Source organism: Triticum dicoccoides, chromosome 1B (assembly GCF_002162155.2).
Source record: "Triticum dicoccoides isolate Atlit2015 ecotype Zavitan chromosome 1B, WEW_v2.0, whole genome shotgun sequence".
In the NCBI taxonomy this organism is placed as follows: Eukaryota; Viridiplantae; Streptophyta; class Magnoliopsida; order Poales; family Poaceae; genus Triticum; species Triticum dicoccoides.
Genome location: NC_041381.1, coordinates 144,319,724 through 144,335,968, shown reverse-complemented (window position 1 = coordinate 144,335,968; position 16,245 = coordinate 144,319,724). Strand labels below are relative to the sequence as shown.

Sequence of the window (16,245 nt, the reverse complement as noted above, 5' to 3'; positions counted from 1 at the left end):
CTGCGTATGCTATTTTTTGATAATGGGGGTACCAAGATTTGCATGGTGTGAGGACAGTGGATACGTAGTACACCGGCTTTTTAAGCGGGAACTTATGTCCGTCCTCCTCTCGTTCGACGACGAGCGCTGCGCTCACAACTTGGTGTGTTGCAGCTATGTATAGCAACATGGGTTTGCCAATGCTTGGTGCGGCCAGGATTGGGTTGCTTGACAAAAGAGCTTTTATTTCTTCCAGTCCGGCCATCGCTGCGTCCGTCCACTCGAAGTGTTCGGTGCGTCAAAGAAGCCGATAGAGTGGCAGTGCCTTTTCTCCCAATCTGGAGATAAAGCGGCTTAAGGCTACCACACATCCAGTTAGTTTCTGGATTTTTTTAAGATCTGTTGGGGTAGCCAACTGTGACAAAGCTCGGATTTTGGCTGGGTTTGCTTTGATTCCTCTATGGGAGACGATGAAGCCTAACAGCTTTCCGGCGGGAACACCGAAAACACATTTTTCTAGATTGAGCTTGATGTCATATGTTCTGAGGTTGTCGAATGTGAGGCTCGGGTCGTCTATTAAGGACTCGACGTGTTCGGTCTTAATGACCACGTCATCCATGTATGCTTCAACTGTTTTGCCGATTTGCTTCTCCAGGCATGTTTGAATCATGCGTTGGTAGGTTGCCTCGGTATTTTTAAGCCTGAAAGGCATAGTGTTGAAGCAAAAGGGGCCGTATGGGGTGATGAATGCCGTTGCAGCTTGATCCAGCTCCGCCATCTTGATTTAATGGTATCTGGGCTATGCGTAGAGGAAACACAGCGAGTCGTGTCTTGTGGTAGCGTCAATGATCTGATCAATGCAGAGGAGAGGGAAGGGATCCTTCGGGCAGGCTTTATTTAGGTCTTTGAAGTCGACACACAGGCGCCGGGATTTGTCCTTCTTTGGTACCATCACCAGGTTTTCTAGCCAATCCGGGTGTTTAATTTCTCTAATGAATCCGGCTTCAAGTAGCTTGGCCAGCTCCTCTCCCATGGCTTGTCGTTTGGGTTCGGAAAAGCGTCTAAGTGTCTTCTTGACCAGTTTATATCCCTTCAATATGTTGAGGCTATGCTCGGCCAGCCTGCGTGGGATTCCTGGCATGTCTGAGGGGTGCCAAGTGAAGATATCCCAATTCTCGCGTAGAAAACTTCATAGTGCGGCGTCGATTGTGGGGTCCAGCTTTGCCCCGATGGATGTTGTCTTTGTAGAGTCCGTTGGAGGGACTTGGAATTTGACAATTTCGTCCGCTGGTTTAGAGGAGGTAGACTTGGATCATTCATCGAGTATCACGACATCCCTGTCCACTGTGGAGCATAACGCAGTTAGCTCTTTAGCCGCGAGGGCTTCGGATAGTGCCTCTAGGGCCAGGGCGGCGGTTTTATTTTCAGCGTGGAGTACTATGTCCGGATCACTAGCAAGGGTGATGATTCCATTGGGTCCAGGCATCTTGAGTTTCATGTACCCATAGTGGGGTATAGCTTGGAAGCTCGCGAATGCGTCTCGCCCCAAGAGGGCGTGGTATCCGCTGCTGAAGGGGACCACTTGGAATGTTATTTCTTCGGACGTGTAATTATCCGGTGTGCCGAATACCACATCTAGTGTGATTTTTTCCGCACATCGTGCCTCCCATCCGGGGATGATTCCTTGGAAGTTGTGCTGCTTTGCTCAATGCGGCCATTGTCTATTTCCATTTTGTTGAGGGTTTCCTCGTAAATGAGGTTTAATCCATTGCCGCCATCCATGAGCACTTTGGTAAGCCGGAAGCCGACCACAATTGGACTGAGGACTAAAGCGGCTAGTGCCCGGACTGCTCTGAATTACGGTTCGTCACTGGTGCTAAAAGTTATGGCCGTGTCGTTCCAAGGGTTTATTGCTGCAATTTGACAGACTTCAGCAATGCTGCGGAGTGTCCGCTTACGCCTGCTATTCGAGGCGAAAGTCTCAAAGATTGTCAACATTGTATTGTTGCTTTCTGCGGGATGATGCTCTACGGGATTATTTATGAGGAGATCCTCGCTGCTCTGGGCCACCTGCCGAAGTATCCAACATGCTCTAAGGCTATGTGTTGGTATGGTATCCGGTGTGGTGTGAATTTTGCATGGCCTATTGAGCCATCCCTCCAGTACAGTTCCGCGCCATGTGGTGGGCTTCAGCTTCTTCATGATTGGATCGGGTGACCGATGAGGGTACACCATTTTTGTTTGGACAGGGGGTTTAGTGAGAGCCAGTGGGTCCCAAAAGGCTGCCTGGGTTTTCCAGGCGCTTTCCATTGCGCAGTACTTTTGTACTATGGCTGCCAAGTCAGCAAAGTGTGATATGTGACGGCGTCTTATGGCGTTTAGGATTCCCTTGTATGTGCAATTTCTGCAAAAGTACGAGATTGCGTCTTCCTCGCGACAGTCCTTAACCTTGTTCATTACAAGGAGGAATCTGGCCCAAAAGTGATGTACTATCTCTTGGGGCTGTTGTCTGATATGGGAAAGATCGCTTGCATCTGGGTGGGTGGGCGGATTTAAATCCGAATCCTGACCCGGTGTGAGACCCAGAGCTTGGAGGGTTTCAGAATTTAACAATCCGGCTTCCGGATGTTACCCAACTATTCGGACCCATAGTTCAGTTCTAAGTCCAAGACTTGGGGCACGTCTTCTCTCGAACGGGTATCCGGCTCGGTGAGCTCGGTAATCCAGACGCAGTTCATCCTCAGTATGAGGGGAGAGTTATCGCTTTGCTCCTCCACCACCGCTATCTGATGGGTGACCGGGGGAGGGGGATTAATCTCCCTTTGATCGGGTTTAAGCCCAATCTGGTCGTAGTCCGTAGCGACTCTCAGGGCGGTGATGCAATCTAAAAGCTCGTTCAAAGATGATAGCTCCGTCGGATCCATCTGCTCGGCAAGTTCCGAGCTGACGCGAAGGCGATTCTCGATGACCCGAGAGGTCATCGTGGGCTTGACAGCCGTGCGGGCGGTCATGACGAAACCGCCCAACCGGAGGGTCTGGGCCGAGGCCAGGGCTCCCCCGGAGATGATGTTGTCCTTGATAACAAGGCGGGCCATCAACCTTATCTTTGACGTCACAGTGGAACTCTCAATGAAATCACCAATGTCGGTGTCAAAACCGGCGAATCTCGAGTAGGAGGTCCCGAACTATGCGTCTAAGGCTAATGGTAACATGATGCGGGGGACACGATGTTTACCCAAGTTCAGGCCCTCTCTATTGAGGTAATACCCTACTTCCTGTTAGATTGATCTTGATGATATGAGTATTAAAAGAGTTGATCTACCACGAGATCGATGAGGCTAACCCTAGAAGCTAGCCTATGATTATGATTGTTGTTGTCCTACGGACTAAACCCTCCGGTTTATATACACACCGGAGGGGGTTAGTGTTACATCAGGTTGGTTACAGAGAAGGGAATCTACATATCCGAATCGCCAAGCTTGCCTTCCATGCAAAGGAGAGTCCCACCCGGACACGGGACAAAGTCTTCTATCTTGTATCTTCATAGTCCAACAGTCCGGCCAAAGTATATAGTCTGGCTGTCCGAGGACCCCTTAATCCAGGACTCCCTCACCTGGAGCACGCCTTTGCCCAGGTATCTACCTCCCACTCGATGGCTCTTCGCAGTGAGCTCGCCGACTTTAAGAAGCTGGACTCCTCCGCCACGACCTACTTCAACAAGATGAAGGTGCTGGCGGACACACTCACCTCTATTGGTCGGCCGCTCAGCGGCGAGGAGTTTGATGGCTTTGTCATCAAAGGCCTCGATGCCGAGTACGACAATCTCGCAGAGGCTGTTCACAATGCCAAGCCAGCGATGTCCCTGCACGAGCGCGTCGAGGCTCGTCGCTCCTCCGCCACCATCACCTCACAGCCGGCGGCCTTCTGGGCTTCTCGCGGCGAGCGTCCCCCTGTCCCTTCATCTGGCAAGCCCGCCCCGCCCCCTGCATCGACCCTGGGTGGGGGCCCTAACACTCGGGTGGTGTGCCAGCTATGTGATCGTGAACACCATGTCGCCTCCAAGTGTCACCGCCGCTTTCAGAGGATCTTCCTTGGCATCGGCAACAACGGCAAGGGCAACGAGCGGCAATTTGCGATGGTAGACTTTGGTCCTCCCACCGCCGCTCCGGCTTCCCACATCACCACCGCCCCGGCTGCCCACATCGCTGCCAAGGGAAAGGACCCGCGCGTCAACCAGGGGTACACGTTGTCCTATCCTGTTGATCCGGCCTGGTACATGGACACTGGCGCCACAGATCACATGACGAACAAGCTCAACAAACTCTCCACCTACCAGCCCTACTACGGGCACGATCAGGTTCACACCGCCAATGGTGTAGGTATGCCCATCTCTCACATTGGCCAAGCATCTCTTTTAACTAGTCATCCCTCTAGGCAGCTCCATCTTCGTAATGTTTTGCGGGTTCCCTCGATGACTCGTAATCTTTTATCCATTCCTAAGCTCACCCTTGATAATCATGTCCTATGTGAATTTCACCCTTTTAATCTTTTTTTAAGGACCGAGCAACCTGAGACGTTCTGCTTAGTGGGCGTTTGAGCCAAGGCTTGTACTGTTTGGAGGATCCATCTACCCCGTGCGTCTTCAGTGGTGTTTGTGTGTCGCCTTCCCAGTGGCACTCTCGCTTTGGTCATCCCGCCACACCCATTGTTCGCCACATACTCCACTGCCATGAGCTGCCATTAGAGTCTAGCAATAAAGAGATGTTTGTGTGTGATGCCTGTCAACAAGGCAAAAGTCATCAGCTACCTTTTGTTTCATCTATTAGAGAAGTAAAGAGCCCTCTTGAAATTGTGTTTTCTGATGTGTGGGGTCCAGCACAAACATCTGTTAGTGGTCACAACTACTATGTAAGTTTTGTTGATGCCTATAGTCGTTTCACATGACTTTATCTTCTTAAGCGCAAATCTGATGTGTTTGATATAATCATTAAGTTTCAATTACATGTTGAACGTCTACTCAAGCATAAAATTATCCATGTTCAGTCAGATTGGGGGGGGGGCGAATATCGTAACCTCAACACTTTCTTTAATAAGCTTGGGATCTCCCATCGTTTGTCATGCCCACATACACATCAGCTGAATGGCGTTGTTGAGCGCAAACATCGCCATATAGTTGAAACTGGCCTCACACTTCTTGCTCATGCTTCTGTACCTTTTTGCGTTTGGAGTGATGCTTTTGCCACCGCGTGTTTTCTCATTAACAGATGATGTCTACTACACAACCTTCTTCTTGTAGACGTTGTTGGGCCTGCAACTGCACAGGTTTGTAGGACAGTAGCGAATTTCCCTCAAGTGGATGACCTAAGGTTTATCAATCCGTAGGAGACGTAGGATGAAGATGGTCTCTCTCAAACAACTCTGCAACCAAATAACAAAGAGTCTCTTGTGTCCCCAACACACCCAATACAATGGCAAATTGTATAGGTGCACTAGTTCGGCGAAGAGATGAAGATACAAGTGCAAAATAGATAGTAGATATAGGTTTTTGTAATCTGAAATAATAAAAACAACAAGGTAACAAGTGGTAAAAATGAGAGTAAACGGTATTGCAATCTAACATATAAAGCCTCAACAAGTGCTAGGCACAACCGATGCCTCGAGAGCACGGTACCACGCGAGGCAAAAGACCACCACACCGCGCCCGTGCGATCGGGCGCAGCGCACCACGCGAGCGAAAAATACACCGCACCATGCGAGGGATGAAAACGACATCAAACCCTAGCCCCAATCCAGACCCCCACGCCCCTCGCTCCTTCCTCCCTCACCCGCCGCCACTCCCTCCCACCACCTCCTCCTCCTTCTTCTCCACCCTAGGAGCCCCGCCACCGCCCTGCTGCTACTCCTCCATCGGCCCGCCTCTTCCTCCTCCCCGCCTTCCCATCGCTCGCGTGCAGACCATCGTGGCCACGCGCTTCACGGGCGAACCCGACCGGCCCGTCGCTGTTGGCTCGAGCTGCTAGGAAGAGGGAGGAGTCCGGAGAAAGCATGAAGGCACAGGCCGTGCCTGGTGAGGCGGCACCGCCGGCCATGGGACGCTGGACCTCGGGGAGCCCCATCCCAGGCCCGCGCCCAAATTCTTGGGCAGGGGGGGATAGATCGACGATGGCGCATCACATAAGGGAATGGGAGATCGAGGAGAAGGGAGACGAGGGTGGGTGGTGGCTTGCAGCATGGGGCGGGCACGCAGGGGCACGTTCAACGAGGGTGGTGTTCTGTGGATCTGGTGCCCCCTCTCCTTTGGCGACCTCCTCCTCCTCATCTGCTGCCGATGGCTGTGAGTTCACGGCTGCTCCGGAGCTCCAACGAGCCAAGGTCATCTCTGAACCGCATTTGTTTAAGGGAAAGATAGATACAAGAAGAAATTAGTCTATACGTGCCCTTATTTATTTAGATTTTTACCACTCCTTGACCAACTCATGCTCACATATCAACTATTCCCCGGACTCCCTGTTTCTAGATTGCTAGACATGTTAGTTGGTTTAGTTCTTTCTTATCCTAGGATGGCATTTTTGTTTAAGGGGAATTAATTCTTTTTTTAATAGTACATCTTCCCCTTTTACCAATAATCTGATTTTTATATATCAATTTATGGGTTTCTCCCAGTTGTGTGCAAATCCGACAAAGAAGAGAAAAGGAAGAATATTGAGGAAGAGTTTTGGTGAAGAACAAGGTGAAGTCTCTCTCTCTCTCTTCCCCCTCTCTCTCATGTACAGCCATGGTTGTTTGCAATGCTTGTTTCTTCTTATGGTGCATCTATGATCTTCCTAGCTTGTTTTCATTTCTAAATTACCACACACGCGAGCACCACCATAGTCTAGCCAGGTTTGGTTCAGAAGATTTCTTTGTTCCCTGTCTTGTCGATTGTTTTCTAAAGAAAGAAAAACAGGTTTTCCTCAACAAGGAAAATAAATAAATGAATGATACTACTGAAAGTACTGACTAGCTCGCTTCTATTCTTGTCCTAAAATTTGGTTCTGTGATCAACATAACCTGCATGGAAGAACAATGTCACTCCTCCATTATCTAAAACCACATGTGCGTGTGCATGCAGAGTAGCAATGGATTGTACAGAAAATAGCATACTAAATGTTCTTGATGAGCTGATCATGGACCTCGACAAAATTGACAATGCTATCGGCACTCTTTGCGATGCTGTATAATATCTTACACACTCATATTCATTCGATATATGCGCTTGTATATGTTATACCCTTTTTAGACGAAGTATATGATACTGCTTACCAAACATAGCTGTTCTGTTACACTTTTGTCAGGGAATAGAAATGAAGAATTATAATTTAATTACTCTAGTGGAAGGATCAGTTTTTATGGCATGGACTACAAAGGAGAGAAGTGGACCATGTGAACGTAGTACAACATTGTTGTTAGTTCGCGCAGTCGAGGTCTGCTCAGGAAGACACAGTTCGACCGAACAGTTGTTGTGTTTTCCCAGTTGTTTGCAAATCCGACGAAAAGGAGCAAAGAAAGAATATTGAGGAATATTTAGGTAAATAAGAACAAGGTGAACCCTATGTATCTCTTCCCCCTCTCTCTCTTGAACACCCATCGTTATTTGCAGTGCTTGTTTGGAATTCTTATGGTGCATCTATGATCTTCCTAGCTTGTTTTCTTTTTCGGGTTAAACTCCTATCAAGCATTGTGACGTATTAGTCATAATTTTATTATTTTTCCCTCGACTACTTTCTTTTGCCAAGATGAATTAATGTGTAGGTTTTCCACCACAAGTTCGTTGCAATGCCTTATTTTGTATTTAGTTCAGTTCAACTCTGGAGAATAGCAGTTTGTGTATGATCTTAGTTCCTACAAACTGGAAGGCGAAGATAGATTAGTTTACCTTTTTTACCATCTTCAGTCACAACCATATTTTCCGTCATGAAAACACTCTTAACTCTAAATTTGCAACTGTTCAGTGCATTTATGTTGCTTCCTGCAAGGTCAATGATATGGAGACAGTTGGAATTCATATTCAAGCTAATACAGTGACTAAATTTGGTGAGGTTGGCACCTTACTGCTACTCTATTGATTCCTCTTCCTTATAATTATGTCGATATGTTATTTCTTGAGAAAATATGCTTTTGTACCTAATCATGATATGCTGGAGGGTGACTGATTTTGACAACTGAGTGTGTCTTAGTCGCAGTAGGGTAAGGGCATCCATAATTTTGATCGTGGTACCGTAGTTTCCAACTAAATTGTCGTTTGCCGATTCTATAGCAGTGATTTCATATGCCTTACTAAATATGCTCTTGTTTTCTGAAGCAGCGAGTGCCTGATCATGATCTGCGGGAGGGTAACGGTTATTATAATAATTGAGTGTACCCAATGGAGACTGCATTACATAATTAATCGGAGGGTAAGGGCGTCCATAGTTTTCATTGAACTACTGCAGTTTCCAACTGAATTTTCATTTGCAGATTCCGAAGAACGGAGTTCTAGGTTCTAACCATGTCGCTTCCATTTGTTGTATTCTGAGGATAATCTTGTTCTATATCCCTGCATTGTTATCCACTGGACTCTAAAACAAAAATCAATGTTTGCACATCCAGACAAGGTAAACTTATGATGAGTGGACTCCACAATATAAATTGACATTCTATGTCAGTGGAAGTGAGTCTATACTCACCGAGGAACAATTTGATCTGATAACTATGAAATGTTCTTTGTTGGTTTTGGTTCTATAATATCAAGATCTATAATTATATTCACTTTACATGTTAACATGTTGTAAATAAATTGTTATCTAATAGTCAGCAATCTGTGGGAACTTTTCCTCACAGTAGGGTGTGTTGTTGATGTTTTCTTGATCTACCAGTGAACTTGTATCATGTGGCTAATATGTATATACAACGAGACTTTATTTATGTTCGCCCTTTTTGTTCTGTGCGTGCTTGGTGAATTGCTTACCCGGTGTGTGGCAGAAAATAGAAAGTCGAGTTTGATTTCTATTGTGGCATTGCAATAGATGACCAACCTTTTATGTTATGTGCTTTAGCTTCTTTCCAAATTTTAGAGTGACAACCGTTTGACAAAGGGTGAAATTTTTGGTAGGGCCTAGGTGGAAAGTATTTGATTAGTTTTTTGAGAGACTGAACAATATTTTTAGTTCTGTTTTGTGCTAATGAACTACTTTTTAATCACTTCCTTATGAACGTATAAAATAAATTACATTGTAATGTATCATGTTGTATTACATGAAAAGGTGTTGAAAAGGACGCAATCCATCAAATATATGTAGTATGATATAGGATCCTTGCTTTATTGTATCCATATGTTGTAAGGAGATTATCTTGTCCTTTCATTATTCTTATTATTTGTCCTTTTCACATTAATCGTGAGTAGACTTGGGCCATTGCATTTGATGTTGATCTTATTTGCATATTAGTCCAAGAACAACAATTGCTCTTTGTTGTGGTATTGCTGGAGAAATACAAATGTATATACCCGTTTCCCATTGTCCATTCGAGGAGATCCCTGAGGCATTTGATTCTTGTGGGATTCCCACACATCTTACAGGATCATCAACAAGTGGCTGGGCCTCTAAATTACTCAGAAAAGCTTCCAGCAGTCTCCGATTCAAAAGAAAACAAATAAGAAAGGATGCATTGATTATTTTGGGTTGATCTTATTTGAATTTCCAGTGAAATTCAAACTTGAGACCTTACTCGAGTATTTAGTTCCAATGGAATTAAATGAATTTCCCAAAATGCCTCTTTGGGTATTAGTTGCATTTTTATTTGGATCGTTGTACATTCAAACAGTTTCTGATTCAAAATACAACAACACGGAGAAGATAAAATGATTAAGCAACACCCAAATAGTGGTTGCAGCAGATCTCTCTCTCATTCTCTTTCCAGTTTGGTTGACCATTCTTTTTGTTCTTAGGTCTTTGATCTGCTTTCTTCTTCAGCGAAGCAGACCACGATCTCCTACACATTCTGCCTTGCTCCCCGGGGCAACCTTCTCTGTTTCAGATCCACTCTTTTCGTTATGGTTTTAACTATGCTTATGATTACCTGTCTTGCCGAAATTCACTTGCCATATGCAAGTCTTCTGGTGTGTGCCGATGGAAATTATATTTGCGCAACAAGATTAGAGTAGATAATTTCCTAACCTTGATTCCTTATCGAGTGCTTACTAAAATAGATGTACAGTTATTTCATTCCATGCTTACAATCCACAAAGTTAATTCTTGTGATTTACTTATGCTATCAAAATCTGTTTGATTTCCTATACCCGTAGGTACCATTGTATACCTGAATCCATGTGATTTCATGTCTCTATGGTTATGTTGATTATCTTACCTTTGCTAGCCATGTGTGCCCTCACCTTTGTTCATCAATTCGTGCGCAGGTATGGATCGGTGATGTCAATGCCCATAGAGCCATTACCTCATGAATGATGTGTGTTTTGTGTGTGCCAGTTTGCCGGTTAGTGAGTGATAATATTCTGATGAATGTTTCATCAGTGTAGAAAGTGATCAGCAATAGACAGCTCTTACTTTTGGATTGAAGTGCAGATCTTGCTAATGAGTTAACTATTGACTCATTTATGTATTCTTATGCCCCAATGTTTCATTAAGTATTCTTATTTCTATAACATAAAATTATTTCTTACCATCTTCTATTGTTTTCCTCTGTTTTTATAGTTATTCAGAGAACACCACATGTCACATGAATTCTAGACTACTTGTCTACAGTTAACTGGTTAGAATCAGTTTCTTGAGTTTGCTTGCTTAGCATGTAATATTTCACACTCGCTAATTGTATTATTTCACGGTTGGCAATTGTTAGAACCAGGTCTTGAGTTTGCTTGCTTAATCGTGTCCCTGTGTAATTTCTCACCAAGCTCGCCAATGTGAGTTTGTCCCACATATGGAGTTTCTATGAATTTTTGTAGTCCAGAAATTCCTGGAAATTCTCTTGTTGATGTTATAATGTGGGTGTGTTCGGCTTCCTTCTTCATTAAAGGTGAGTCCTTTCTTTCAGGTTGGCCAACATGATGTTGTTTCTGCTGCAAAATAATTCGTTATGCAATTATGGTTAGGTTGTCCTTTTTCCTTCATAACCGTGTTTAATGGGTAGCTGTTATGCTCACTTTCCTCAAAGCAAGGTTGTGTAGCCGTGCTATTTTGTGCTTTAAGAAGTAAGCCGACACCAAATCAGTAATCATGTGCTTCTGCTTTGTTGGCCCAAAGTCACTATTTTTTGTGTGTTATCTTTACTCTTTAGCCATTCCAAAACATTTATCTGATTTTGCAGTATTGCAGACCATAGAATTACAAGTTGACCATATTTTTTAATGTGTGAACCTCACACAGATGTCGTGCGAATGCAGTTTGACAAGAGTCGTAAAACCAATGGATAATAAGAGACTGTTTGATGGTGAAAGAATTTATGCTCATGGTGACTACCTCAAGTGTGCCAGAGTAAGAATTTGTCACAATTTAGTTTAAGAAGACAATATTATAGCTCTGCAATATTACATGCTTATTACATGAACAGGACCCATTTGGCAACACTTAAATCATTTTATGGCGCCTTTGTTTCTGATCTACAAAACAACAACTTTTACCGAGGCTTGTTATTTCTAATTCATTCTTTTTCCCTGCTTGCTTATTGCAACACAAGCCACCATGACTCTAATATCAAGCATACACACATGTTCGATATACTCCCTATGTCGTGCAACAAGCCAAAAGTAATCCATTGGAATTTATAGATGCTTACAAAATATGCAGCCCTATTGGTAAAAAAGGAAAAAACAATTTTCAGATGCCCCTGTTTTCTCCATCGAGATTAGCCTTCATAAAAATCACATTCTTATTTTCCTTCGCAAAACATTTTGTCACCCTTCTGTCTACCATAGACAACCAATCATATAGCTCCTTGACTATGCTATACATTTTTTTATGCCAACAGGAAAAATCTGTACTACTAAATCTCTGTGCAACGCCTACGCAGAAATAATTTTTTTCATTAACAAACATAATAATGTGGTTCTGCCCCGCAAAACTAATAATAATAATAATGTGGTTCTGACTTTTGTAGCCGCAAAAAAACGCTCTCCATCAACTACAAGTTTCTGTAAAATAGACCAGCCTGCTTAATACATTGGCTTTCGAAAAATTTCACGACCCATCACCAGCCCATAGAAATCTTTGCCTGGCCCTTTTTAGAAGGAGACCGCAGCTCCCATTAAACTTAGCCGCTCCAGATTCCTTATCCAGATCCACTGCCGGACCACCTCCCCCATCCGCATCGACAACGACCGACCTGGCATCGACCGGCTGCTGGAGCCATGACCAAGAAGCCGCTCCGAAGAAGCGCCGCTGTCCGTCATCACGGCGTGCTACCAACGTATTCGCTTGCGGCACGCCTGGATCAAGGACTCACCAACGAACAAGCCACCTCTTCCCTTCTGCATACGCGTTCCAACCGCCAGATTTACAAGGTAGGATCCAACAACTGCATTAGATTCGTACAGACTAGCCAAGATTTCTCTTACAGAATCGATAAAGAGGCAAATCAATTTATCTAATACTTATATAGTTATTTTTATGAGATATAACCTAACACTTACAATATCATCTCAAAATTTCCAAATAGATCATGTACATCTTCCATCAAGCACTATTTTTAGATGCTATGCTGGAAGACACTGTAGCTCCAAAAATTTGTATGTTACGCCCAGCCTATAGGAGATGTTGTTATAGAGACTGTGACTGAGTTTTCTCTATCTCTGCAACGCTTGCTAGAGAGCACTGTCAAGAGATTTGTTTTTTAGACTCATCTTGCTACTTTTTCCGGTTTATTAACATATGAAATCACCATAATTTTTGCCATGTCTCTGGTTCTTAATATGATGCTCACAAGCACTATCCCATCCTGATTATTCGCATACAGTTTATTGTTCGCTCAAGATCGTCTTTGAGAACTGGCCAATCTTCAAGTCAATGAAGAGCACTCACATGGCCAAGAGCCATGAGATCTTCATCCGCCGGACGTTGAAAATGAGGCGAGAGAGATCTTCCCTCACCTTCAAAATGAGGCGAGAGAGATCTGCCCTCTACTGGGTTCGATGCGATGCCGTCGATTTCACCCACTGGCATTGAGCGATATGCTTCCCCTCCCACATAAAGAAATCAGATTTTTGAGGGCTAGGATTATTTATTAATATAATGACCGCCTTTTACTACTAATGGCCTGTTAAGTCTGTGTGCATCACTGTTAATCATCACAACTAATACCATGGTCTAATATATCAGCTTAATTATTCTATTACTTCTTTCCAGATGGCTGCTGTTAAACAAGAGGAGGTAGACACAACCAATGATACCAGCGGTGGCCAAATTACCCATGGTAATTCTGAAAAATGTATTTATAATTGTTTATAAATTGCAAAGAATGTTTCTTCTTCTTCGCTGGTGCATGCTGTTTGAAAAGTTTTTTGTATCACACTTACACATGCAAGTTGATCAAGTATGTAATAAAACAAACTTCTTTCAGGGTCCAATAGATCTTGTGTTTGCTATTCATTAATGCTGTAATTTATTTGTTTTTACATGTGCAAGCACTGCTTCCTACTTCCAGCTTACCATATACAATGGATACCATTTTCTGCCTTTCACTAATACACACAAGCTAATTAGCCCCTCTGTTTGTTTATGTTATCCTCTATCTACTGTTGCAACCTTTTACAATGTTCTCCTTACCTATTCAACACAGACGAACCACTACGTCGGAAGCACAATAAGCGATACGAGTATATTCATCGCCCACGCAAAGCAAGCTCAATCCAAAAGTTCAAAGGCAAGAAAATCCATCTAAAGCCCAGAAAGTTCATTCTTCGTGGTAAGAACTACATTACTCTTCCCGTTCCATCAGATCTTGCAACAACTACTGAAAAGTATAATTTTGTGCAATTTAACATAGGTGAGCCTTGCGAGCACTACTTAGATGAGTTTAGTCACCTCGTTGTGTGGGGCAACACAGTTAGGCTCTACAACCATAATGTTCGTGCACTGCAAAAGATCATCCACAACACCACCACGCCTAATAACTACTATGTGTGCCACATGACAGAAACATTTGCAACACAAGGCAAAAGAATGGTAATCCTTCGCAATTATTCTGTTCTGTTTCATATAATAGCATGGTATAAAATGATATAGTGACTAACCTTTACTACTGTTTTGAGTACTTTAATGTCCACTTTTCTACGGGTTCCCTTTTCCCACACATGGATGCTGACCGAGGTGAACTTCCAATCACAACTGGAGACGGAACAATCATTGTCACAGCCCGCTTTATCAAGGGAGTTGACAAAAGGGCCACCATCACTAAAGGCTGGAGCGACTTCTTCCGTCGGACCCACATGAACGAAGGGCAAACATATGCTTTCGGCTTCAAATGCACTTCCAAGGGATTGTACCTGATTGTCTACTCAATATAAGCAAGTTGCAGGAGCCCCTTTCTATATAACATATTATTTATATGAATGCCTACAAAGACATCTATGTTTATCCTTGTTTTCGATCTTATGTAATCCCCTAAGACACTGTTGTGCATTTAGCTATCGATTATCCGCTACTTAGACTTCTCTATCGCATGCTTTTGAAACAACCATGATAAAGGAAATATATGCTCCTTCAAGTTCATATCCAAAGGCCTCTACATGATTATTTATCCAATCTAAAAAGATCACAAGGGTCCTTTCCTGCATGACTTGGTGTATCATTTCCAATCTTATGTACTTACTGCATATAGTATCTGAGCTATTCTTTTTGAAAAACAATATGTTAATGCACACTCTTACACCAATTGGCTTACATTCGTCCTTTGCGCCATGGGCGCAAGTGGTCATCTAGTGATAGGAAACAAGGCCTAGGGTTCATACTTTCACTAGTGCAAGTTCTCTCAACAATAATAACATAGATAGATCATATAACAAGCCCGCAACATGCAACAAAGAGTCACTCCAAATCCACTAATAGCAGAGAACAAACATAGAGATTATGGTAGGGTACGAAACCACCTCAAAGTTATTCTTTCCGATCAATCTATAAAAGAGTTCGTCCTAGAATAACACCTTAAGACACAAATCAACCAAAGCCCTAATGTCACCTAGATACTCCATTGTCACCTCAAGTATTCGTGGGCATGATTATACGATATGCATATCACAATCTCATATTCATCCAACCAACATAAAAGTACTTCAAAGAGTGCCCCAAAGCTACTACCGGAGAGTCAAGAACATGTGCCAACCCCTATGCATAGGTTCCCAATGTCACGAAACCCGCAAGTTCATCACCAAAACATACATCAAGTGGATCGCAAGACATACATCAAGTGTTCTCATAAAAGACTCAATCCGATAAGATAACTTCAAAGGGGAAACTCAACTCATCACAAGAGAGTAGAGGGGGAGAAACATCATAAGATCCAACTACAATAGCAAAGCTCGGGATACATCAAGATCGTGCCATAGAGGGAACACGAGAGAGAACACGAGAGAGAGAGAGAGAGAGAGAGAGAGAGAGAGAGAGAGATCAAACACATAGCTACTGGTACATACCCTCAGCCCCGAGGGTGAACTACTCCCTCCTCTTCATGGATAGCATCGGGATGATGAAGATGGCCTCGGTGATGGGATCCCCCTCCGGCAGGGTGCCGGAACAGGGTCCCGGTTGGTTTTTGGTGGCTACAGAGGCTTGCGGCGGCAGAACTCCTGATCTAGGTTCTGTTCTGGAAGTTTTAGGGTACATGAGTATATATGGGTGCAGGGGGTACGTCGGTGGAGCTACGGGGGCCCCACGAGGCAGGGGGCGCGCCCCCCACCCTCGTGAGCACCTCCCGTATCTCCTGACGTGCACTCCAAGTCCATCGGGTGGCTTTCCTTCCAAAAATAACTTCTCCAGTTGATTTCGTTCCGTTTTGACTCCGTCTGATATTCCTTTTCCTCGAAACACTGAAATAGGCATAAAATAGCAAATCTGGGCTGGGCCTCCGGTTAATAGGTTAGTCCCAAAAATAATATAAAAGTGGAAAATAAAGCCCATAATCGTTCAAAACACATAGTAATATAGCATGAATGCTTCATAAATTATAGATACGTTGGAGATGTATCAGCATCCCCAAGCTTAATTCCTACTCGTCCTCGAGTAGGTAAATGATAAAAGAAAG

General features: G+C 43.9%; 1 protein-coding gene across 18 annotated transcripts; it reads left to right on the top strand.

Annotated features, from left to right (window-relative positions):
- The first annotated feature begins 5,782 nt into the window (after positions 1–5,782).
- LOC119324003 lies at positions 5,783–14,661 on the top strand. 18 transcript variants are annotated; one of them, XR_005156730.1, is made up of 9 exons: positions 5,783–6,351; positions 6,643–6,709; positions 7,314–7,561; positions 7,971–8,052; positions 8,324–8,414; positions 8,476–12,511; positions 13,353–13,419; positions 13,786–13,911; positions 13,993–14,661. XR_005156730.1 is itself a non-coding variant. In XM_037597724.1 (4 exons), exons 1-4 carry the CDS (start codon positions 11,379–11,381, stop codon positions 14,229–14,231), a joined length of 858 nt encoding a protein of 285 aa, XP_037453621.1. In that variant the 5' UTR covers positions 8,064–11,378; the 3' UTR covers positions 14,232–14,661. The 18 variants fall into 18 exon arrangements, 1 of the variants encoding a protein (XP_037453621.1); XR_005156718.1 differs by having other exon boundaries at positions 7,971–8,057; XR_005156729.1 differs by having other exon boundaries at positions 7,971–8,057; positions 8,324–8,612; positions 10,412–12,511.
- The last annotated feature ends 1,584 nt before the right edge of the window (positions 14,662–16,245 follow it).

Bases quoted from the DNA above. Each gene is read 5' to 3' on its own strand.
- LOC119324003 (XM_037597724.1), top strand. From the start codon at position 11,379: ATGTCGTGCGAATGCAGTTTGACAAGAGTCGTAAAACCAATGGATAAT. The intron at 12,512-13,352 runs GTAGGATCCAAC...ACTTCTTTCCAG, and splicing joins CCAACCGCCAGATTTACAAG to ATGGCTGCTGTTAAACAAGA. The intron at 13,420-13,785 runs GTAATTCTGAAA...TATTCAACACAG, and splicing joins CGGTGGCCAAATTACCCATG to ACGAACCACTACGTCGGAAG.